The sequence below is a fragment of the Megalops cyprinoides genome, chromosome 2 (assembly GCF_013368585.1).
Source record: "Megalops cyprinoides isolate fMegCyp1 chromosome 2, fMegCyp1.pri, whole genome shotgun sequence".
In the NCBI taxonomy this organism is placed as follows: Eukaryota; Metazoa; Chordata; class Actinopteri; order Elopiformes; family Megalopidae; genus Megalops; species Megalops cyprinoides.
This window is the reverse complement of record NC_050584.1, coordinates 15,638,599-15,658,461: the sequence shown is the minus strand read 5'-3', so window position 1 is coordinate 15,658,461 and position 19,863 is coordinate 15,638,599. Positions and strand designations below refer to the sequence as shown.

The following is a 19,863-nucleotide window of genomic DNA, read 5'->3' as shown; positions in this document are numbered from 1 at the left end:
GAAACAGTCTGAGTTATGTTCAGTCTTTATAAACATCTTGCAGTGCAGCAACAGTGGGCAGCACCATATGGTACAGAAATTATTGTGGAGTTCTGAGGTGGTGACACATACTATGACTCCTCAATTTCAAAACTCATGTGGCGTGTCAGCCCCAACTCCAGCAACTCCACTGTAATCTACATAGATTCCTACGTGTAGCAAATGCCTAACAGAACACTACATTTTCAAGAAACTTTGAATCTCTGCTTGAATTTACCGTATACATATAGAGGAAGAACTGAATAGGACTATACAGATAGGACTATATAAGGTTTAGGACAAAATAAGCATGCTATTGAGATCAACTGGTAATATATTCCCTAAAGCATATATATTTTTCAGAGGCAAGCAAGGTGTCATGAAATGACAGTTGTATTCATTTTGTTTTTATGTGCATACTTTTATTTGCCTGACATTACCATTGTATAGAGCTGCCTCATGCCATTAATCACTAACTAAAAGTCAGGTTTATATAGCAGGTCGAATAACGAATGAAATCAATATAGGAGACATTTGATAGACTGTAATGAAAACATTTGTTCATTTTTCATCAATAAAATGGCAGAAGTAAGTTGTGGCTAGTTTTTTACTTTCAATTCAAAACACCATATGAAGATATAAAATAATACCATATATTTATACACTTATACACCATATAAATTATCTGTTTGCTCTTGTTTGAGTTTGACTGAGACAGACATATTATATTATATTATATTATAATATATTATTTTATATTATTTCTGTTGTCTGGACCTATTATCTGTCTAAAAAGAAACACAATGCAAACACTTTAAAACCATTGCACAATAATCTGTGCAGGAAAGCACTAAAGACCATTTCACCATTTTAATGCTTTAGAATAAATTTTAATGCAGCTTGGAAACAGTACAGTATAAATCAATCTGATTACTACCTCCACTTATATAGGTCCACAAATGATTAAGTAATGAAGAAATCTACTTAAATGTTTTAGGATAATGAAACAATTGAAATATAACAGCCACAGAATTTAATGATGCAAACACATTTGATTTGGTAAATGAAAGACAGACAAATCAAGGTGATTCAAGGTAAGTGTTAAACACAAAGGTATGCTAAAAGATGCACAACAGACTGCAGTGTAAGCCATAAACATTGACCTGGACCTGGCAGAGTCAACTGACATTAAGTGGTCTTTTCTGTTCAGGTGTCTGACTCAGCGGTAAAATATCAGCAATGGCAGCCTCTGTCCATTTCCTTTGATGCGCTCCACCCAGCGTGAGTTGGCATAGCCATCCCAGTCAAAGGATGTGAAATCTCCACATTGTCTTCCCCCTCCCTCTGGGAAGTGGCCACCCCCTCCAACACAGAACTGAAGTGAAAGAGAGAAAAAACAGGAGTAACACCACCGCCCTATGGACCAAACCAATCAGTCCAAGCATTTGGGATGTTATTATGAGAAAAAGAAGAAGGGTAAATATACATTCAGAGCTGGTTTTGGGTGACAAAGACAGTATAATGCATTCTGTTGTGAGTTTTTAGAGAGGCTCCCACTTTTCAAATCAATACAAGCTGTGTACTTATATGGGACCAGGCTTTCTCTACGATATGGGAAAATGAATTAACTTAAAACAAAATTGAAAATGTACCACAGGCAAATGAAATCTGAAAACAAAATGGCTTTTTCTGGAAGTTTGATCTTCATAATGAACTTTGTTATAGTGAATGTCTTCATAAATTGTTGTGAGGCTCAGCCTTTTCCAGGAATAATCCCATATATATATATATTGATATTTGATATTTTGAGGGAGAGACTTGCACAGCAACCACAGTTAAGTACTTAAGTTGTGCTTACATGTTCAAGGGTGGCATCCAGTAGCTTTCACTCCAGAGCATATTGCCATAGCAGCTTGTTCATAGTTGAAAAAACTCTGAATGAGATGAATCCTGGCTCAAACTGTGCTGTAAAATGATCAGCTCATGTTAACAAATGTGATAAGAGGAACATACACATTTATTTTTTTTCTGTATGTGCTAACTTGTATTGAGATATGATAGTTACCACATATTCAATGCATGGTTTCTATCACCTTTTGGTATCTTTTATCAATTTAGCATCCTTAAATATATTTAAAAATAAACCATTCATCTATGAAATTTCATGCAGTTACATCAAACACAGGTGATAAAAATGGTTTGCAGATGAGAAGACAAATTTATGATGATGAGTGAGATGATATTTATAAACGCTTGATATATTCCTTACTTTTGCTATTCGGACCATACAGGTTAGTGACAGTTGCATGACTTCCATTGTCATATTCAATTGGAACAACTGGTCCTTTGTCATTGTTGCAAACACCAGCTTTATATTTCACAGGATATTTCTGAGACAGAGTACAGAGAGCATTTCAATCAGCATAAGCAAGTTTATGTTTGACACATCAGTGAATAACAGGCTTTGTCTATACCTAATTTGAGGTATTTATAGTACTTGCTTAAATTGTTTATCTCAAGATTATGGGCAAAGCAGATTATGGTTAGTTTAGAGTTTTCTTCTTCTAAAAATTTCCTTATTATAATTTGCATATTACCTTGAACAAGTTGTAAAGGTTTCCTCCATGTAGAGTTAAGAATTTCCTTGAGGTATGATATCTCAGAATGGAGGCTGCATTCCAACTAACCACAGGGGCATTGTTGGGAACATGCCATATTGACACATCCTCAGCACTTATGTCAAAATATCCTGGATTCTGTGATAACTTGAAAAAGACAGTTGGGGGGAGGTATAAAAATAATTTAATAAAATGTTGTTACAGTCCTCTTTGTTGAATTTGATTGCTTAAAAAAGTTTTCATCTAAACCATCTAAAAGCCTTTTTCTACTGAAGAACACTCACCAATGATACTGTTCTGCACCTTCGCAAAAAAACTTTATGATTTTTGGCATTTGATGTTGATTTTACTGACAAGAGTACGGAGTCAAAGAATAGTGAATTCAACATTCATTGAACAGTCAGTTTCAGTGAGGTTTATCAGTTATCCTGCCTGCAAATTATGAATTTATGACTAATTTTATTCATGAATTATACAGCAGTCATGGTATAGTGCATTTTTACAGTACGGTTTTTACCTTGAAGTCATCAGAGGTTGCTGCCTCTGCTGTGCCAAAGGTCACTGTATTGGACCAGCTGCCATCTCCTTCAGGCAAATTTGGGTTGTCTCCTTGCTGGCTGGACCAGCGGTCCCCCACAGTGCACTTCCCAAACAAATTGTTCTCATGTACGCTGGCCACCAGAGTCCAGCCACCACCAGCGGTGGTCATGTCACAGAAGGTCTGGTAAGTGACACCGCTGCTGGAGGTTAAGAAGTAAAGGCCATCTGAAAGAACACAATTCACAGAATGAAACTGGAAAGATCACACATTCAATGAGGTGATAGTCATGAATCACATACCTTGTCATAATCACATACCTTGAGTGATGCCATAGGTCTCATGAATTTCTTTGCAGCTTCTTGCAAACGTTACCTTCTTGTTTTGGCAATATGGATCTTCCGAAGTAGGAACATCACATGCCACTTTTTGTGAAAACATGTAAACATGTAAATTTATTAGTTTCTTCGGTATTTACATGATTATTAACGATTTATTAACCATGACAACATATCAAATATGCATTTTTACTCATTTTAGTTGTGTTTTTAAACCATTGAGTTACACAATTTATCAAGTACACCCGGGGACTAAAGCCCTGGTCTTAAGGACTTACACTATTGATTTTTGTTGAGTTGACCTACAGAGTAGTATACACCTGAGGAAGGTTAACATATTGTATACCACAAAAATCCCATAGTTAGACTTACTTGATTCTAATTTGCATATTTCTGACACCAGTAAAGCAGATAACACAACTGCTATCCAGCGCAACATTCCTGGGGAAAAAAAAAAAACATTACTTGAAATATTACCAAATTACACTAAATCTAAATGTACAAGCAAATTAGCAGACTATTCATTAACATCCATTTCTTAATTAAAACTATTTATAATATTTACCTTCAACAGACTGAGAACAAAATACGAAAGATGTAAAAACAAAAAAAGTCAAAATAAAGTAATTCAAAGGAGAGACACAACCACGTCCTTCTTTCTGACAGTCACCCTGCACTTTGCCATGACCTGACAATATATAAAGTGGTTTCTTTCCTAAGCAAACAAGAAGTTGCTCAATTCCCCTGCTTAATGCTTTGCATGCAATAAATATTTGATATAGCTATTCAACCTCTTTGTAGATTGATCAAACAACACACTTCCTTGTTTAAAATTTAAATTGTACAGTCATTTTAAAGTGCCACCTATTCACTGATACATGACTGAATACATACAAACAGACCTTGTTAATATCCTTGCAATTTGTACATTACCTTACTGATAGTCATTTTCCTCTAGTGCAATTAACTTCATCAATGTGCAGCTGCCACAGAGGTGTCCCTCAATTTTCTGCTGGTTGGGAATAATCAGCCATGGACCACTGCCAAACTAGACCACATGCATCCAACCAGCAGCAAAACTGTGATGCACCCCAATGGCAAGCACACATTAATTAAGTTAACTGAAAAAAAGAAATGATAATTGGTAAGGTAAAGGACAACCTGCAAGGACATTAAGAATAAAATATACAAGGAAACATCTTCCACTGCTCAAGGTGCATAGCGTTGAAACTTGATCAACAAAGACAATGTACTTACCAACTGCTGTTTTATTTATTTAATGCAAAGTGTGTGTGCAGGGGGATATTGCATCCTGGTAGCCATACTATGATTCCTGTTTGTTTAAGCTTCAGAAAAAAAAGAAAAGTTTGAATTGCTCAGTTTCCCTTTGCTTGGAGTTTACTTGTGTGGAGGCACTTAGTATTGGAGGCCTTTCATTCTCCTCACAATGACCAGACACAGAAATACAGAACACTCTGTCCAGTCTGGGCTCTGTCTGAATACGTGACAGTCACACTAAGGCTTTCAGGGATTCAGATCATTTCTTGGTGGAAGTGGTAATATATGTTATTGTCCACTGCCTGTACAGTGACTGGCCACTGAACAGATGACACAATATCCATAGCCTAGCAGTGCTGACAAGTCTGCTACCTCTGGCCCCCTCATGGACTTTTCTTAGGGGTATCCCTCTTGAAGGTGTATGTACCGTTGCTGGTTGGATGTCAACTTTGATCTTTACTAGTTGTACAACCTCAGTGAGGTAACCTCCTTGTCATTTGCCTCCTCTGTCCCAATGGCAACTTAAGGGCTTTGATTTCAGTTATTCCAATTGTATTGCCCTCATGGGAGCAAAAAAGGGTTTGTTTTTAGTTTTGATGCTGTTGTGAATAGAAGTTCCAGATTAGGTGTGCTACAGATGGAGTTTGCTTACCTAGCACCTGCAGTTGGTCCTGTGTTGCAAGCAACAGAGTTTATTGTCTTACATCTGGAGACATCGCTGGACCTCCTGGGCAATGGGAAGAATATTTGTGCTGGAATTTTTTTTTTTTTTTTTTTTTTTTACCATTTCAGCTATTAACTGCAGGTGGGTGCTTGCAGTTTGTGTGCAGTGATAATATGCTCTTGTCCACAACAGGCACCTCATTGCTCATTTGCTATACTGCTGACCCAATCCATGGCATGTTAACCAAAATTAAACAGAATAAATGCATGAATCCTCAATTTCTAGAAATGGAGGTCAACATGCCCTTTTATGTTTAAGTCATTAGACCACATGCATCCAACCAGCAGCAAAATTGCAATGCACATCAATACCAGGCACACTAACAAACAACAAAAAATTAACAAAAACAAACAAAAAACTGGACAAACTGCAAGGACATTAACAACAAAACAAACAAAATAAACAAGGAAACAAGGAAACATCGTCCACTGATCAAGGTGCATAACTTTGAAACTTGATCAACAAAGACAATGTACTTACCAACTGCTGTTTTATTTGTTTAGTGCAAACGGTGTGTGCAGGGGGATGTTGCATCCTGGTAGCCATACTGGAAATGATTCCTGTTTGTTAGAGCTTCAGATCCTTCTTTTCATCCAAAGGTCCTGGCTTATTTGTGTATAGGCCTGTAGTATCAGAGGCTTTTCACTCTCCTCACAATGACCAGACACAGAAATACAGAATACTCTGTGTCCAGTCTGGGCTCTCTCTGAATGCGTGACACTGTCACACTAAAGCTTTTGGGGATTCAGATCATTTCTTGGTGGAAGTGGTAATGTATGATATTGTTCATTGCCTCTGCAGTGACTGGCCCACTGGATAGTGGACACAATATCCATAGCCTGCAGTAGTGCTGACAAGTCTGCTACCTTGGAGCTGTACCACACTCCACCAGAGGTGTGGCCCCCTCATGGGCTTTGCTGAGACACATCCTGTGTGAGTAAATCAGGAATTAAGACTACATTAACCATAATAAGAAGAAGCAAAACAATGTAGTCTTGACAAACATTTTATTATTGTGATTATGAACAAAAACAAATTGTTGCTTTGTAGTTGTTGCTTTCAAGCTGACTAAGAGTGGCAACCGTTCATTTATTTAGATTTTTTTTTTTATAAAATTACAACGCTATGACAACACTACTGCCTCCAGCATCTGCGTTTATTTATTTTCTCAACATACGAGACAAACTGTGAAAATGTCATCACTGTAGCTTCTTCAAACTTCACGTGTTGTAGAAATCAACTGAGATTTACTCATACGAATTGGTCTTACTCCAAGATGAAAATATGATGGGAAGCTTCATAAATACCTAAACTACTCCTACATAACTAAATTACTCCATATGTAACTCCTAAAAGTACTTTCAACAGAACTTTTAGGAATAATTCACAGCCACATGATGAATACAGGCTCAGATTATTAAATGTGGATTGGAATTTACAAAGACTGGGGATGCAGTTTACCTGAAATACAAGATTGGCTATCTTGAGTCAAAAGGGCAAACAGTGAAATCAGTGCCTTCGTGAAGGGAATCCAGATTTAATGAAAATATTAAACATACCCATGAATCAGATATGCCCCAATCTCCTTCATATTTGACTAAGATGAATTTAAGTCAGAAAAGTTCAGCTTTGAGATCCACCAGGATTATCAAATCAATTGAAAGAGACTTCAAAGAGACTGAAACATGACTGCAAGTGCCTGTGTCACACTGCAGTGGAATATCAATGAAAATAATATCTACATACTATTTCACAGCAGGTACACTAATACTGTGGTGATGCATAGGACGTAGCAGCCTTTACACATATGCCCAAGACAGACCAACTGGCCCTTCAAAATGGAGGGGTCAGTTACTTTTAACTCAAGCGGATGCTTTCTGGGTATACTCTGCCTGAGGGAAAGCTAGACTACATTCATCAGCTTGGTCCAGGTTTTGCCATTTTAACACGAGTGGATGATGCCATTTCAAAATTCTTCATGGCATTGTATGTCATTATGCTATATTTACATGCCGTACCCTGTGCAATAATACGGTCCTGTCATATTGAATATCACTGAGCTGATAAGTTTAGCGATAATCAAATTTGATCATGACACCTTTTTTCGACAAAAGGCTTCATCAAGAATCAACGCAATTTTATACATTATGAGGAACGGTCTGAAAACAGAAAGAAATCATGGCAAGAAAACAACAGACCATTCTGAAGCAGATTACACATCATTTATGGCATATTTGTCCCCTGCAAATGCATCTTTTCAATTGCTCTTAAACAAGGTAACCATAACTATAGTTTCTAAAATCTAAATAAGCTTCATTATGGATGGAAACGGGCAGTAACATAACCGATCTGTGTTGATGAATATCTAAGATATGACGAAAATCCATGGTTGAAAACTTAAAAGCTTGGAGTAGTGCATGCGGAATTGTTTGAGGAGAAGTTCTTATCTGGAGTATTGGTTAAAAAGCTGTGTGAAACATTACTGTTATAGGCCACTTTGTGAAAACTTTTTATGACTTGCTTCTATTAAAATAGACTGATAGATTAAATAGACTGGTATTCCAGGTATTCCACGTTCCAGGCTCCAACACTTCGTTCTAAGCTCCATTACCTCTGCTTTCGGCTACTACTTTAACCAAGAATTATTCCACACATATTCCACACATTAAATAGGTGTACGAGCCAGTAAATCTGAGTCTGGTTAAAAAAGCAATTGTTTACTGAGTACACTTTCTACTCGTTGTCCTATGAATAGGAACTTTATGCAGTCAGCTTGGTTTCGCGGCGGAAAGGTTCAGCGTTACACTCAGCAAGTTAGGCATGAGTGCTTTCTACTTTGAACTCGTAGTGAGGTAATTTAGGGGTTCACGAATGTCATGCTCAGATTCCTAAACATACCTCGCATATTTTGTGAAGTCACCAAATATGTTTAATTATATTGATATTGAATTTTAGATAGCTCGCTGCCCTAATTAGAAAGCATGTCAGAACTTAATCACGGGACAAGTATCCTGAAGGAGGAAAAACATTCTTCTAGTTCTGTCAGTAGCAGCGGTCACAAAAAACGATGGGGACTGATTGCAACAGGACTTGTTGGAGGGTCATTGGTAGCGCTTTATGCAATAGCAACTCCATTTGTTGCACCTGCGTTGAGGAAGGTGTGTCTACCTTTTGTACCGGCAACTCCAGCCCAGGTCGAGAATGTTTTGAAGGTTCTGCAACGGAGAACAGGGACGCTAGTCGATATTGGAAGCGGGGATGGACGAATTGTAAGTATTAGCGACATGTTGTGATATATCAGCATTCAATTCCAGTGTCATTGGTTTTATTCCTCCGTCTCAAATTTACAAACGTCATGCAGTTTAAAAGCACAGTTAATGAAGCCATATTTGCAAGTCTCCTCTAGAAACGTTAATAGTTTTAAGTACGAGAGATGAAAATGGGTATGTACGTTAGCTACAGATAACATTATACAACATTATACAAAAATATGTAGACTGTGTAACTAATTCTGTCAGACCGTGCATTCTCTGTACTCTCTGGACACCAAATGCCCAATTACTTGTGCAACTATCCATGGTGTTTGTTAGGGTCCTGTTTGATGTCTGTTAAATCCATAGGTTATAGCAGCAGCAAAGCAAGGTTTCCGGGCTGTGGGCTTCGAGTTGAACCCTTGGTTGGTCTGGTACTCCAGGTATAGGGCGTGGAGAGAGGGGGTTCACCACGAAACGTCTTTCTACATATCAGACCTTTGGAAGGTATTGTGTGGTCTCAACTAGCTCGCTTGCCAAATTGCGCTGTCATTTTTCATTTTGATTGTATTTACTTTTTTTTAATGTAGTGTGATATGCAGGCACAGGACTCAAGGAAAAAAGCGAGGTCATATTTGAGTCAATGAGCCAACAGTTTCATTGGATGTGCGCGTATAACACATTCCCCTATCACTGTGTCTGTGAATATCATGCCTTTGACCAGCAGAGTGAGCTGTTGTACAACCTGTAAATGACTTCTGGGCTCATTACTGACAGACTATATTCTGAAATAATGCAAGATTCATTTTAATTTGTGTAATACATTGGGAATGAAACGTGTACGTTTCTAATTGGAAATATTTGTAATACTACGTTAATAAAATGGATATAATATAATAGCATTCTTTAAAAGTTCCTCCTTTTTGTACACCACACTTGTGTGTCATTGTAATGACTACTATTTGTTTTCCACCAGAAATCTCCCCCCCCCCCCCAGGTGTTCTGAACGTAGTTTGTATGTTCCTTGGTAAAAAGCTGAATAGATAACTGAATAAATACATATCAAAATGAATGAAAGCGCAAATGAATTTTGCACTCATGAGACCAAAGTAATCATCTGATGCAGAATGTCATTTTAGGAAAAAAGTTACATTAAGCAATTTTACCTTGACAAAAAAAAAAATGCTGACAAGTTCAAACTATGTGGATTGGATTTTAAATAAAAGCAGATCCGACAGAGAGATCAACTGAAAGGGTTTTCATATTAGAAAAGAAATAAATATAAATGTGCCATGTATTGATATTTCTCAGCATCAGCATACAACAGGGACCTGAATAGAAATAGTGCACCAAAGGCAACATTAAATGAGATGCAGAACAGCAGTATGGTCATTAATGCCTCCTACTTAGACTGCATCAGCATGTAGTTTTATCACTGGTTGCCTTAGGAAATGGTGGTCAAATGCAGGTGTATGATTAATTTCTGTATTTAAAGGTAAAATACTGGGAATTTTTTATAATTCTGTTGTTCATGGCCTGCTATAATGGGAAAAGTTGATATGTTATTTGCTGAATATGTTCAGAATACATGAATAAATTCAATGTTTCTTTTTTGAAGATTGTGCTACCTTAAAAATAGTCATATGTGAATTGATATTAAAATTATGTAGGCTCCATTCACTGCAGGCTCCATTGCTGTCATGCATTCCACTCAGACCTGTTGTGAATTGATTATATTATTCATTGCAGGTCAGTTTTTCGCAATACACCAATGTTGTGATATTTGGAGTTCCTCAGATGGTAAGTGCTTATCTAAAATAGAATTTCCTGATTTAAAATTATCTAGAAATCCTCAAGTGGTTCTACAGCTCAGCTTGTCTTCTTTTGAGTTTGATTTGTTATTGACAACAAAAGTAGGCCTAGCCTTGATGGACTGAAAAAAGATTAACTACTTTTGTACAGGCCTGTATTTATCTAATCTAAATCTAAAATGCAAACGTGTATGCTTCCTTCACTGTTTGTTTAAACATTTTTCTTAAACATTTGAAACACTAAAATTTTAAATTACTGGTGTGATATACCAGTATATTGGTGTCATGTTTTCAATTTGTGCTAGGTGTGTGTCATCCAGTATGGAAGGATTTGATGTCTTTTTTGCCAGCTTGTTTGTTATTGACACACAGAGAATTTCTTTCAGATAATAAAGCAATCTATCAGTCCTCTTTCTGTTTACCAAATAGTCTATACTGTGCAGGGTGTTTTTGACTGATCCTCTTTTAAGTACTGTTCATTACTGGTGTTGTCTTGCTAAAAGATTCTTCACTCCAGTATCGGGCACAGGCAGAAACAGCTGCATGTGCTTCCCTCTGCAGATGGCCCACTTAGAGGAGAAGCTTCAGGGAGATCTGCAGAGCACAGCCAAAGTGGTGGCCTGCCGCTTCCCCTTCCCCACATGGGTACCGGATGCCACGGCTGGGGAAGGGATAGACACAGTGTGGGTGTACGACGTCAAGTCCTTCAAACCACAACAAGGGACTGAGCAGGCCATGACCACGGAGAACTGAAGCACAGAAAACACATCTTTATAACCTTCCTAGATCTGTACAAGTGTGTGCTGTCAAAAATATTGGAAGCCTGTGCTGTCCTCATTTTGTCAACAGGTGCAACCTAAAAGTTCATCAGTCTCCCAAAATCACTGATGTGATAGTCTGGGGCTCGTTATGGACAAATTGGACAAATATATTGTGTGAGAGAGTAATTAAAGCCTTGGCAGCAATATCACAATACATTGTAGATCTCTGAATTTTCTTACCGCTTTGTCCCTTGCAAACATAGGCAGAATTAAAGAGGAGTTTTGTCATGTGTACTTTGTACTACATCAACGTTGACATACAAAAAAGGAGGGATTCACATAAGCAAGTACTGAATTTATGTTTTGGAAAACCGGGTTTGTAGTCTGCACCTACTGAACCTTACCATTTTGTGGTACTTGGATGAATACAAAAACTGTCATAGAGTGTTTTGCACAGAGTGAAAGTCGTTTGAATTTGCAGGAGGGAAGATTGAACAGAAAGCAGTCGTAGAATTATGTGGCTAAAAACCTGTGAGGAGAATTCAGATGTCAACATGAATATCGAGATTTCTGTAATAAACTGCAGCAGTAATGTAGAATCATATTATAGTTGTGTGATACTGCAATTACTTATAATACTGCATACTGCTGTGTCGAGTGTTAATAACATTAAATGAATTATCAGTAATTCAGCTCAAGTTGGGTGTGGAATGCATGGTAAATATCAGAATGCTGTGATGATTCACATTTAATTCTAGATCTCATTCTAGTCTTCTGGTGGTCGATTCATTCCACTTTGGACCTCTTATTTTTAATTTGAGCAAGGTAGGTAAACAAAGCTTAGCTGGCAAGTACGCAACATCCATAAAAACAGAGATATTAAGATAAAAGAATGTGCTGTTTGGCATTTGAAGATGGCTTGTGGTTGTGTCCACAGAGAACAGTCTGTTGTACTCTGTCAACAGTATAAATTCAGAGTAAATGTATTTCCTGACAATAATGGAGTCTTTATGGTATTTGTTGAAAATGATTTTACAGAAAAGTTAAAGTGTGGAAAGTGATGTAGTTACGGTGTAATCCTTGGATTGGAGCACACTGCATTTTACCTGGCCAATGGAACATAATTATTGATCCATAATTATTGTACCCTACTGTGGACATCATTAGAGGCCACTGTGGTGATGGGAAGAAAGAACAGTGGAAATGGCAGATATGAAATCAAATGGGCTTTCTCATTTCAAATCTATTTGAATCCCCATTGTTAATCTATTTCCCTATCTCACTCAGTGTCTGGCTTTGCCATACCTAGAATTTACACTAGGGAGGGAAACAAAATTTATTGAGTGAAGTTAGCTTCATCGTATTTGTTATTAAATGTGTTGTTCATTAGATGTGTAGTCTATTGAACCAAATAATTTCTTTAGGTAGGGGCTGAAAACATGCTTGCACACAAGCTGTTACTGAAACACCTGGTTAAGTTCCAGACCAGATATATGAGGACCCGCCTGCTAATCTCGCATTTCCAATCAGTGCATAGTGCTGATTATTCCTGGCTGCACTGCAGATATCATAAAGGCCGTCATGATTCACTGATTTTAATTGATAGCTGGTGATTGTACAAATAGCTGACTGGTCTATCTCATTGTCAATAATCAGACTAAGTTATACTTATGGCTCATTTCTCAATACACAGAGCTGCCAAGTTCCTTGGTCTTTATATCTTGCAGCATGTCTGATTGGGCAATTTTTAATCATGTACTATTGTGGTATGACACGTTTACCTTCTACCTCTTTGCAACAGCAGAGATGCTTTCTCCTTCGGTAATTCACCATTAAAAAAAAATCACATAGTTCATGCATAGATCTTGCATTATTTGTGTGTTATTTGTGTCAAGTTCAGCCACATCATTTCTTAGATTCAAGTAATGCTTCACTTTGTCATCAACCTTTCTTGGAGTGAAACCTGTATCTGGGAAGTGATCCTCTTAACTTTCACCATCGCAGTATGGCGAAACCTGCCTGCTTTAATGTGAGTTTTGAATGCAAAATAAAATGGATCTCATAGATCACATTTCCACTCAATTTTCTTTTTAGTTTTGCATTTACATGCAGAATGCTTTAACAGATTGTTTCAGGAAATGGATCACTAACTGAAGAGGTCATCTGCAACAGGGCAGTGCTAAAGACCTTTTCTCAAGAAAGCAATGAACAGGCAGAATTTAGTGACAGGTCCCAGTTTTGTGTGCCTTCAACACCAGAAACGAGTAGTATTTTGATCCGAGAGCAGTTGCTTCTTAATGATAAACACTGGTGATCAAAAACACCAAAAATGTCAGCCCTATTCATACTGTGTAAGAAGTTCTGGCACAGCCAGTGATGTCAGAACACATCTAGGAAAAACATAACAGACTCCAGGAGACATGACCAGAAGAACTGAAACAGTTAATGAGCTGACTCATCACGATTCCTTTGAGTCACTCATATCTCAGTCTCCCATCCCTTTAATATCCACATAAAACCAATCTTCCTGCAATAGCTTATCTCACTCATGAGAGTGCAGTTGTCAAGTGCTCATTAGGGTGGGGATTAACGGATTAAAAGGAAATGTCACATCAGAATTTGTCTCCAAAGAAACGATTCGACAGGAGAAAAAAAGCCTGGGATATAAATATGGCCATCCGCTTATGGAACAGGAAGCTTAAGACTCTATTAATTGCATTTAGGCATCTGTGATTTGAATCTTTTTGTAAGGTCTATATTAAGAGGCGTTCTCCCTGAGATGTGACACTAGTACTCTGAAAAATTCTCACATTTAATCTGTCTTTCTGCCATATGACTGTATTATGCTGCAATATTCTCTCTCTGAATCTTTCACTCTCCATTGTGACACTGCAGTGTTATGCAAAATCCTCATGTTGAACAGTTTTTTTTTTAAATGAATTGTTTGTGGCATCTACCGGTTCTGATAGTTAGATGGTCTTATAACATCCAGAAGTGGCTGCTGTTGTGCACCTTCTGTTTCTGAGATTGTTTCAGGGTGAACAGAGAACATCTGAAAGGAGGAAAGATGTGTCATTTGAGTAATTCTCATCTCATTGCCATCTTGTGTAACTAGCTTTGCAGACCAAGGCAGCAATTTTTACTGTCAGCAGAAAATACGACAGCTTCCTACTGCATACACAGCATGTCCTGTTGTATAACCATTCCTTGACAGCTGGTAGGTCTTGAAATGAAACATGGCTTAAACCAGCCATTTAGCAAAAGAAGTGACCCAGAATCATAAAACCCAGGCACTGAACTAATCATGGAGGAAAGAATGACATTCTCACTTTTTTCAAAGAAGATATCCTTGAAATGTGAGGAGTACAATAAAACATAAAAACTGTTGAAATGCTGCCACAACACTCAATATAATATTACATTTGTCTGAATGCTTGGAGATTTGAAGAGTGTATGGGAAAATGTGGAGTATGGAGTAATTATTTGATTTTTTTTTGTGCTGTAATGCTCAATCTGTTTTAAACAATCTATTCCATTTTCATAAAGACCTGACTGCAGGTATGAGTTGATTAGCATTTTACCCCATTAAGACAGCTGATTTTAATGAAAGTTTTTCTCTATAAATATTATGATTGGTTATGTATTCATGTTCATGTTCCGGAAGAAAAATGTTGAAGTATGTTTTTGACGTAAAAGGTGTCAGCCAGCCTTACAAAATGTTTCCTTGTTCAACTTATAAATAGATGACATTATAAAGAACTGTAACCTATGTAAGTCGCTTTGGATAAAAGCGTCTGCTAAATGAATAAATGTAAATGTAAATGTAAAACTTAACAGCTCAATACATGTAGTAATAGTGTAACCTATATGTTACTGGTGAAAGGACCTTTTAAAAATGTATTAATGGTACAGTTTTTGGTGAATGATTTGATTACATTTTTTGTTAGGTCTGGCCTTTCAAATTCCATTATTATTACTTTTTTTTCAGAAATTCTTAAGTATCAGTTTTACCTTAAAGTAGTGGGTGTCTTTCAGTATGCCTCACATTTGAATGATTTTTGCAGACTGTGAACGAAATGAATTGGTTTAGAGCAGAATGTGATCAGGTAATTACTGGTATTTTTAAAAAGCACATTTATGTAAAGGCTTTGGACTGTAGGACTCTCCTCAAAGTGGAGATGCCAGTGCTTGAAATGTAATTCAGACACCGATGGTTTGAATATATCTAAAAGAGTTTACTACGAAATTCCAATTACCAAAGGAAGCTATGATCCTTATGTTGAATGAATGGAATGTGCATTATCGTGCCTTTGTGCCAGGTTAATGTAATGGAACCATGTCAATGAAAGTTGCAAGAGGAGGTTTTGTGTCATGAGCCCTATCCCTATATATCTAAACGTTTTATTTATCTCATTTGTTTTAACTGCAATTTTTCATAAATGCTTTATATGTGGCTGGCTGTTTTATGAGTATGAGATTATTCATTATCTTAAGGCAACTACTGATCCTTGCATGAAAGCTTTTTAATTACACCTCATGTCATTCTCCAACCTCTGAAATTATACCTTGCCTTCATGAGATGTCATTTGTGCCTCTATGATCCATTTGTGCTTCTATCAGACACATTAAAGGATAAAGGCTAAATGCTGTACCAGTCCCTGGCCCTCTAGGAAGGAGGTTTGGCATCAGCACGCCTTCCCTTTGAAAACATTGGTAATATAACAGGCTAGAGATAAAGGGTAATAACTTCATCACTGATATATCTGTGAAAGGAATAGTGTCTGCATAAAAGGAAAGGAAAAAATGCAGCAAAAATCTTAGGGAAGCTACAGTGCCAAGTCCTCATTTCTCTTCAAAGTTCATTTCCAAGAGAGGCACATGGAAAAGGTACCTAGTGGGTACAAAGGCCAAAAACTGCAAAAGAACTGAGAAGTGTGTCCAGTGTGTCCAGACTAGGACTTTGTAAGACCAGGAGGACACAACCCACTTAGAGAAGACATGCAACTTTGGGAACAGGTCCTTTATTAAAGCCATTAAGAGTACAACTCCCCCATATGTCAGAAGGTGCACTAATGCTTTCTCAAGAGGAGTGTTAGTCAGCTGGAATGCCGCAGGCCTGAAAAGTCTCAGCCACCTTCAAACCAATCACAAGAGGATATTCCTGAATGCGATACAATTCCCCCAACAAACAAAAAAGTGGGGAATAAGGCGGGCTTCTACTATAATTATAGTCTCAGAGTCAGATGAGCACCTTGGTGAGTGACCTAAATGCCAAAGAGAGTTTTGACAACTTTGCTGATGGAGGATGGAGTGACTTTGACAGATGAATTAAAATGGAAGAATACTAGCTGACTTCTGTGTGAACAGTCAGATGATTATCAAGTGTTTCCATAAAAAAACAACTTTTTCATAAGGTAAGATGACTCTCCCCTGAGTAGAAGGCAGAAAACAAGAGAGTTTACATCTACATCTGTGTGAAGTTCAAGAGGTCCCTTCAAGATGTCAGAACTCAGCAAGGCACAGCTTTTAACTATAAAATGATTCTGGCTACCACATACAAGAGTAATATTACAGAGAACAAGAGAGCATGCTATAAGAGAACAATTCCAAGACAGAGCTGCCTGTCTATTGCCATTGAAGGAACGGATGTTAAACTCAAAAACATGTAATGGAGGACAACACAGATCTACAGCCCTTGCTGAAGGCCTTGACAGACAAAAGAACATCATCATCAAATAAGAAATGTGACTGAAGAAACAGCAGCCATACGAGGCACAAAAAAGAAATTGTCATTAAAACACCAGAAAAAAACGAATGAAGGACTAAAGTGGAGCACAGATAACAGAAGATGGACAGCTGAACAGATGGGCATATCAATGTGAGGGGACACTGAATAAACCAGTACCATTAAACTCCTCCCGAGATTCCACCAGCCAATTCAGACCTCCATGTAAACTGAGCAAAGCTATTCTAGGAAGGAGTGGCCGTCCGTATGGCAAAAAAAGGCAGCACATCCTGATTACATTGAATACCGTATGACTAGATAAAGCTATCAGAAATGACACGGAGACATCTACTCATCATTTCTATGACCTGCTTGGAAGGATCTGACGAGAAGTAGCTGTACCAATAAATTGTACAGAGAAATACCTGAGAAAGACTCAAAAAAATTAGTGACTTGCAAAGAATTACAGAGATCAACATGCAGACTTTTACAAGGACAGATATGAGACTGCTACAGTTCATATGCAGTGTCACATGTCAGCTTTGTTGAGTGGAGTTCTCTGATCTGCAACACGTACTGTATAATGTCATGACATGATGCAGAGACATTGACTGACCTTCTTCAGCCATGACAAGAGGTGAGACAAGGCAGTCATCTATCCTACTTCCTCTTCCTCATTGAATTACATTGGATCATGAGAAAGACCACAGACAGCAAAAGAAATGGTATTCTGGAAGCCACTAGCACATTATAATGAATTAAACTTCACAGATGGCTGGCCCTGCCCTACTGTCCCATGCTCTAAAATAAATGCCAGATAAAAATGTCAAATACTGATACGTTTTGACACAGAATAAGGCCTTAACCCACAGAGAACCTACTGTACATTCTCAGGATCAACACAGAGGAGAGATAATGATTAATGGAATAAAATAATTGTAATTTAGTTGACAAGTCAAACAAGTAATTTCTTCTAATATGAAAAACAACTAATTAGGATAAGTCATGCATGAATTATGTCCTTTGACCTATGCTGCTGCAGCATGGTTGAAAGAGATCATTTCAGCACTAATGGCAAATTATCAGTTTGTGATAATGCATGTTTTACATGTTTTAATCCATCATATCTTCAAAGCTCTTAACAAGATATAATAGAAACTTACCTAGACTTGAAGGTCTCCCACTGTGTTTCCTGTTAATTCATTACCATAATTCCTATGGGATTTGATGAATTTTCTGATTGTTTATAATTTATGATTTGTGAAGAAATCATCTATACTTGGTACAATTATCAAAAAGTACTTTTTTTAATGTTGAAATTAAAACTGTTTTTGGTGAGTTGGAACCCCTTCATTTTAAACACCAGTGCTGATGAGTATTCAAAACTTGGAAAGTTGGAGTTAATGAAACTTGTCATTCATCAGCTCTGGAAAAGGGACAGTGGAATCTACAATAATTTTGGTCATATCTCTTTAGAATGTAACTCAATTTGTAAAACTGCTTCGCACAAAAGCTTTTTTTCTCATGAGATAACATCAGGGACTAGGTTTTCTGGGACAACACTGTTTGTGTGGGGCTGTGCTTTCCTGCAAAGTCTGCAAGAAATGATGCATTCAAATGAATTCTGAAGTAACAACTGCCAAATTAATAATCAACTGCCTCTGCTTCAGCACATAGTAATGTGACATGGCAACAGCATACCAAGTGAAATTACCTAGGAATTTCGGTGCCTGCTTTTACTGGTTCTCTACCAGACATGGTTGACAGTTGAATGGAGAAACAGCGCAAACACAAAGGTCAAAGATCATCTGCCATCCCCCACGTGAATCCTTTAGGAATGCTTGTCACCAAAATGCGAACACTCTTTGTGACCTAGTGTTGACTGATCTATGTGTTATTTCAAGTAAGCCGGTCTTTTCCTCTCGCTTACAACACAAAGACTTTGTTGGATCAGCGCCGCCTTTATTGTAGTGTCAAAGGCCTTTATTTGGTTATATTAATAGGATGTGAATTTACATTTTAATTGAATGATGATCTAGAACTGCCTCTACTTAAGTTGGTTATAAATGAAGTGTTCAAGATTCGCATTATGTGCCCTCTTGAGATGACAAGCAGTCAACTTCGTTTATATTAGCTATGCAGAAACGAGATACTACTGGTGAATGCTCCTCTAGGGATTTCAAGGGCCTTATCCAAAGGATGCATACATGAGCACTGGAGACAACACTGGGGCCATGGGGCCGTGTGTTCAATTTATATTCTCACGTTTCGTCCTTCAGGTATTTGATTGAAGATGATGACCCGTTAATACTGTATGTCCTTTCCTTGGAATGCCACCTGCATATCATGAGATGCTACACAATGGTAAGGCACAGGGATGATTAGTGTGAATTTTTGAAACATAGAGCTACTGCATGGTGTGCCCTCTGATCCTTGGAAGTGAAACCTTGTTTTAATAAGCATAATAATTCTTTTCAGATGGTAAGATGAAAAAGGCAGGGCCATGTTGAAAGAAACAGCACCTGACCACCACTCTGATGATGCTTTGAAGATGACTTATTTATTTATTTATTTATTTATTTATTTTTGTGGAAACAAAATGGAAGAAATGAAATGGCTGAAATGAATTCTGATTATTTGGCTACATTTATGTGTACAATTATATATTCAATCAATTATTGTAGTGTATTTCTTGTATGTAATGTATGACTATAAAAATATATTTATCATATATTTAGAATGTAATGTATGGCCACAAGATGTATATGGATTGTTTATCAGGGGTACTCCTCAACACACAA

The 19,863-nt window shown here is 37.5% G+C and overlaps 1 protein-coding gene and 1 pseudogene across 1 annotated transcript; one reads left to right on the top strand and one right to left on the bottom strand.

The window, feature by feature from the left end:
* Positions 1 to 1,045: 1,045 nt before the first annotated feature.
* LOC118772997 lies at positions 1,046 to 4,174 on the bottom strand (annotated as a pseudogene).
* Positions 4,175 to 8,332: 4,158 nt separating this feature from the next.
* Positions 8,333 to 11,849, top strand: atpsckmt (fATP synthase c subunit lysine N-methyltransferase). The gene is made up of 4 exons (XM_036522507.1): positions 8,333 to 8,783; positions 9,135 to 9,272; positions 10,515 to 10,565; positions 11,138 to 11,849. Exons 1-4 carry the CDS (start codon positions 8,496 to 8,498, stop codon positions 11,327 to 11,329), a joined length of 669 nt encoding a protein of 222 aa, XP_036378400.1. The 5' UTR covers positions 8,333 to 8,495; the 3' UTR covers positions 11,330 to 11,849.
* The last annotated feature ends 8,014 nt before the right edge of the window (positions 11,850 to 19,863 follow it).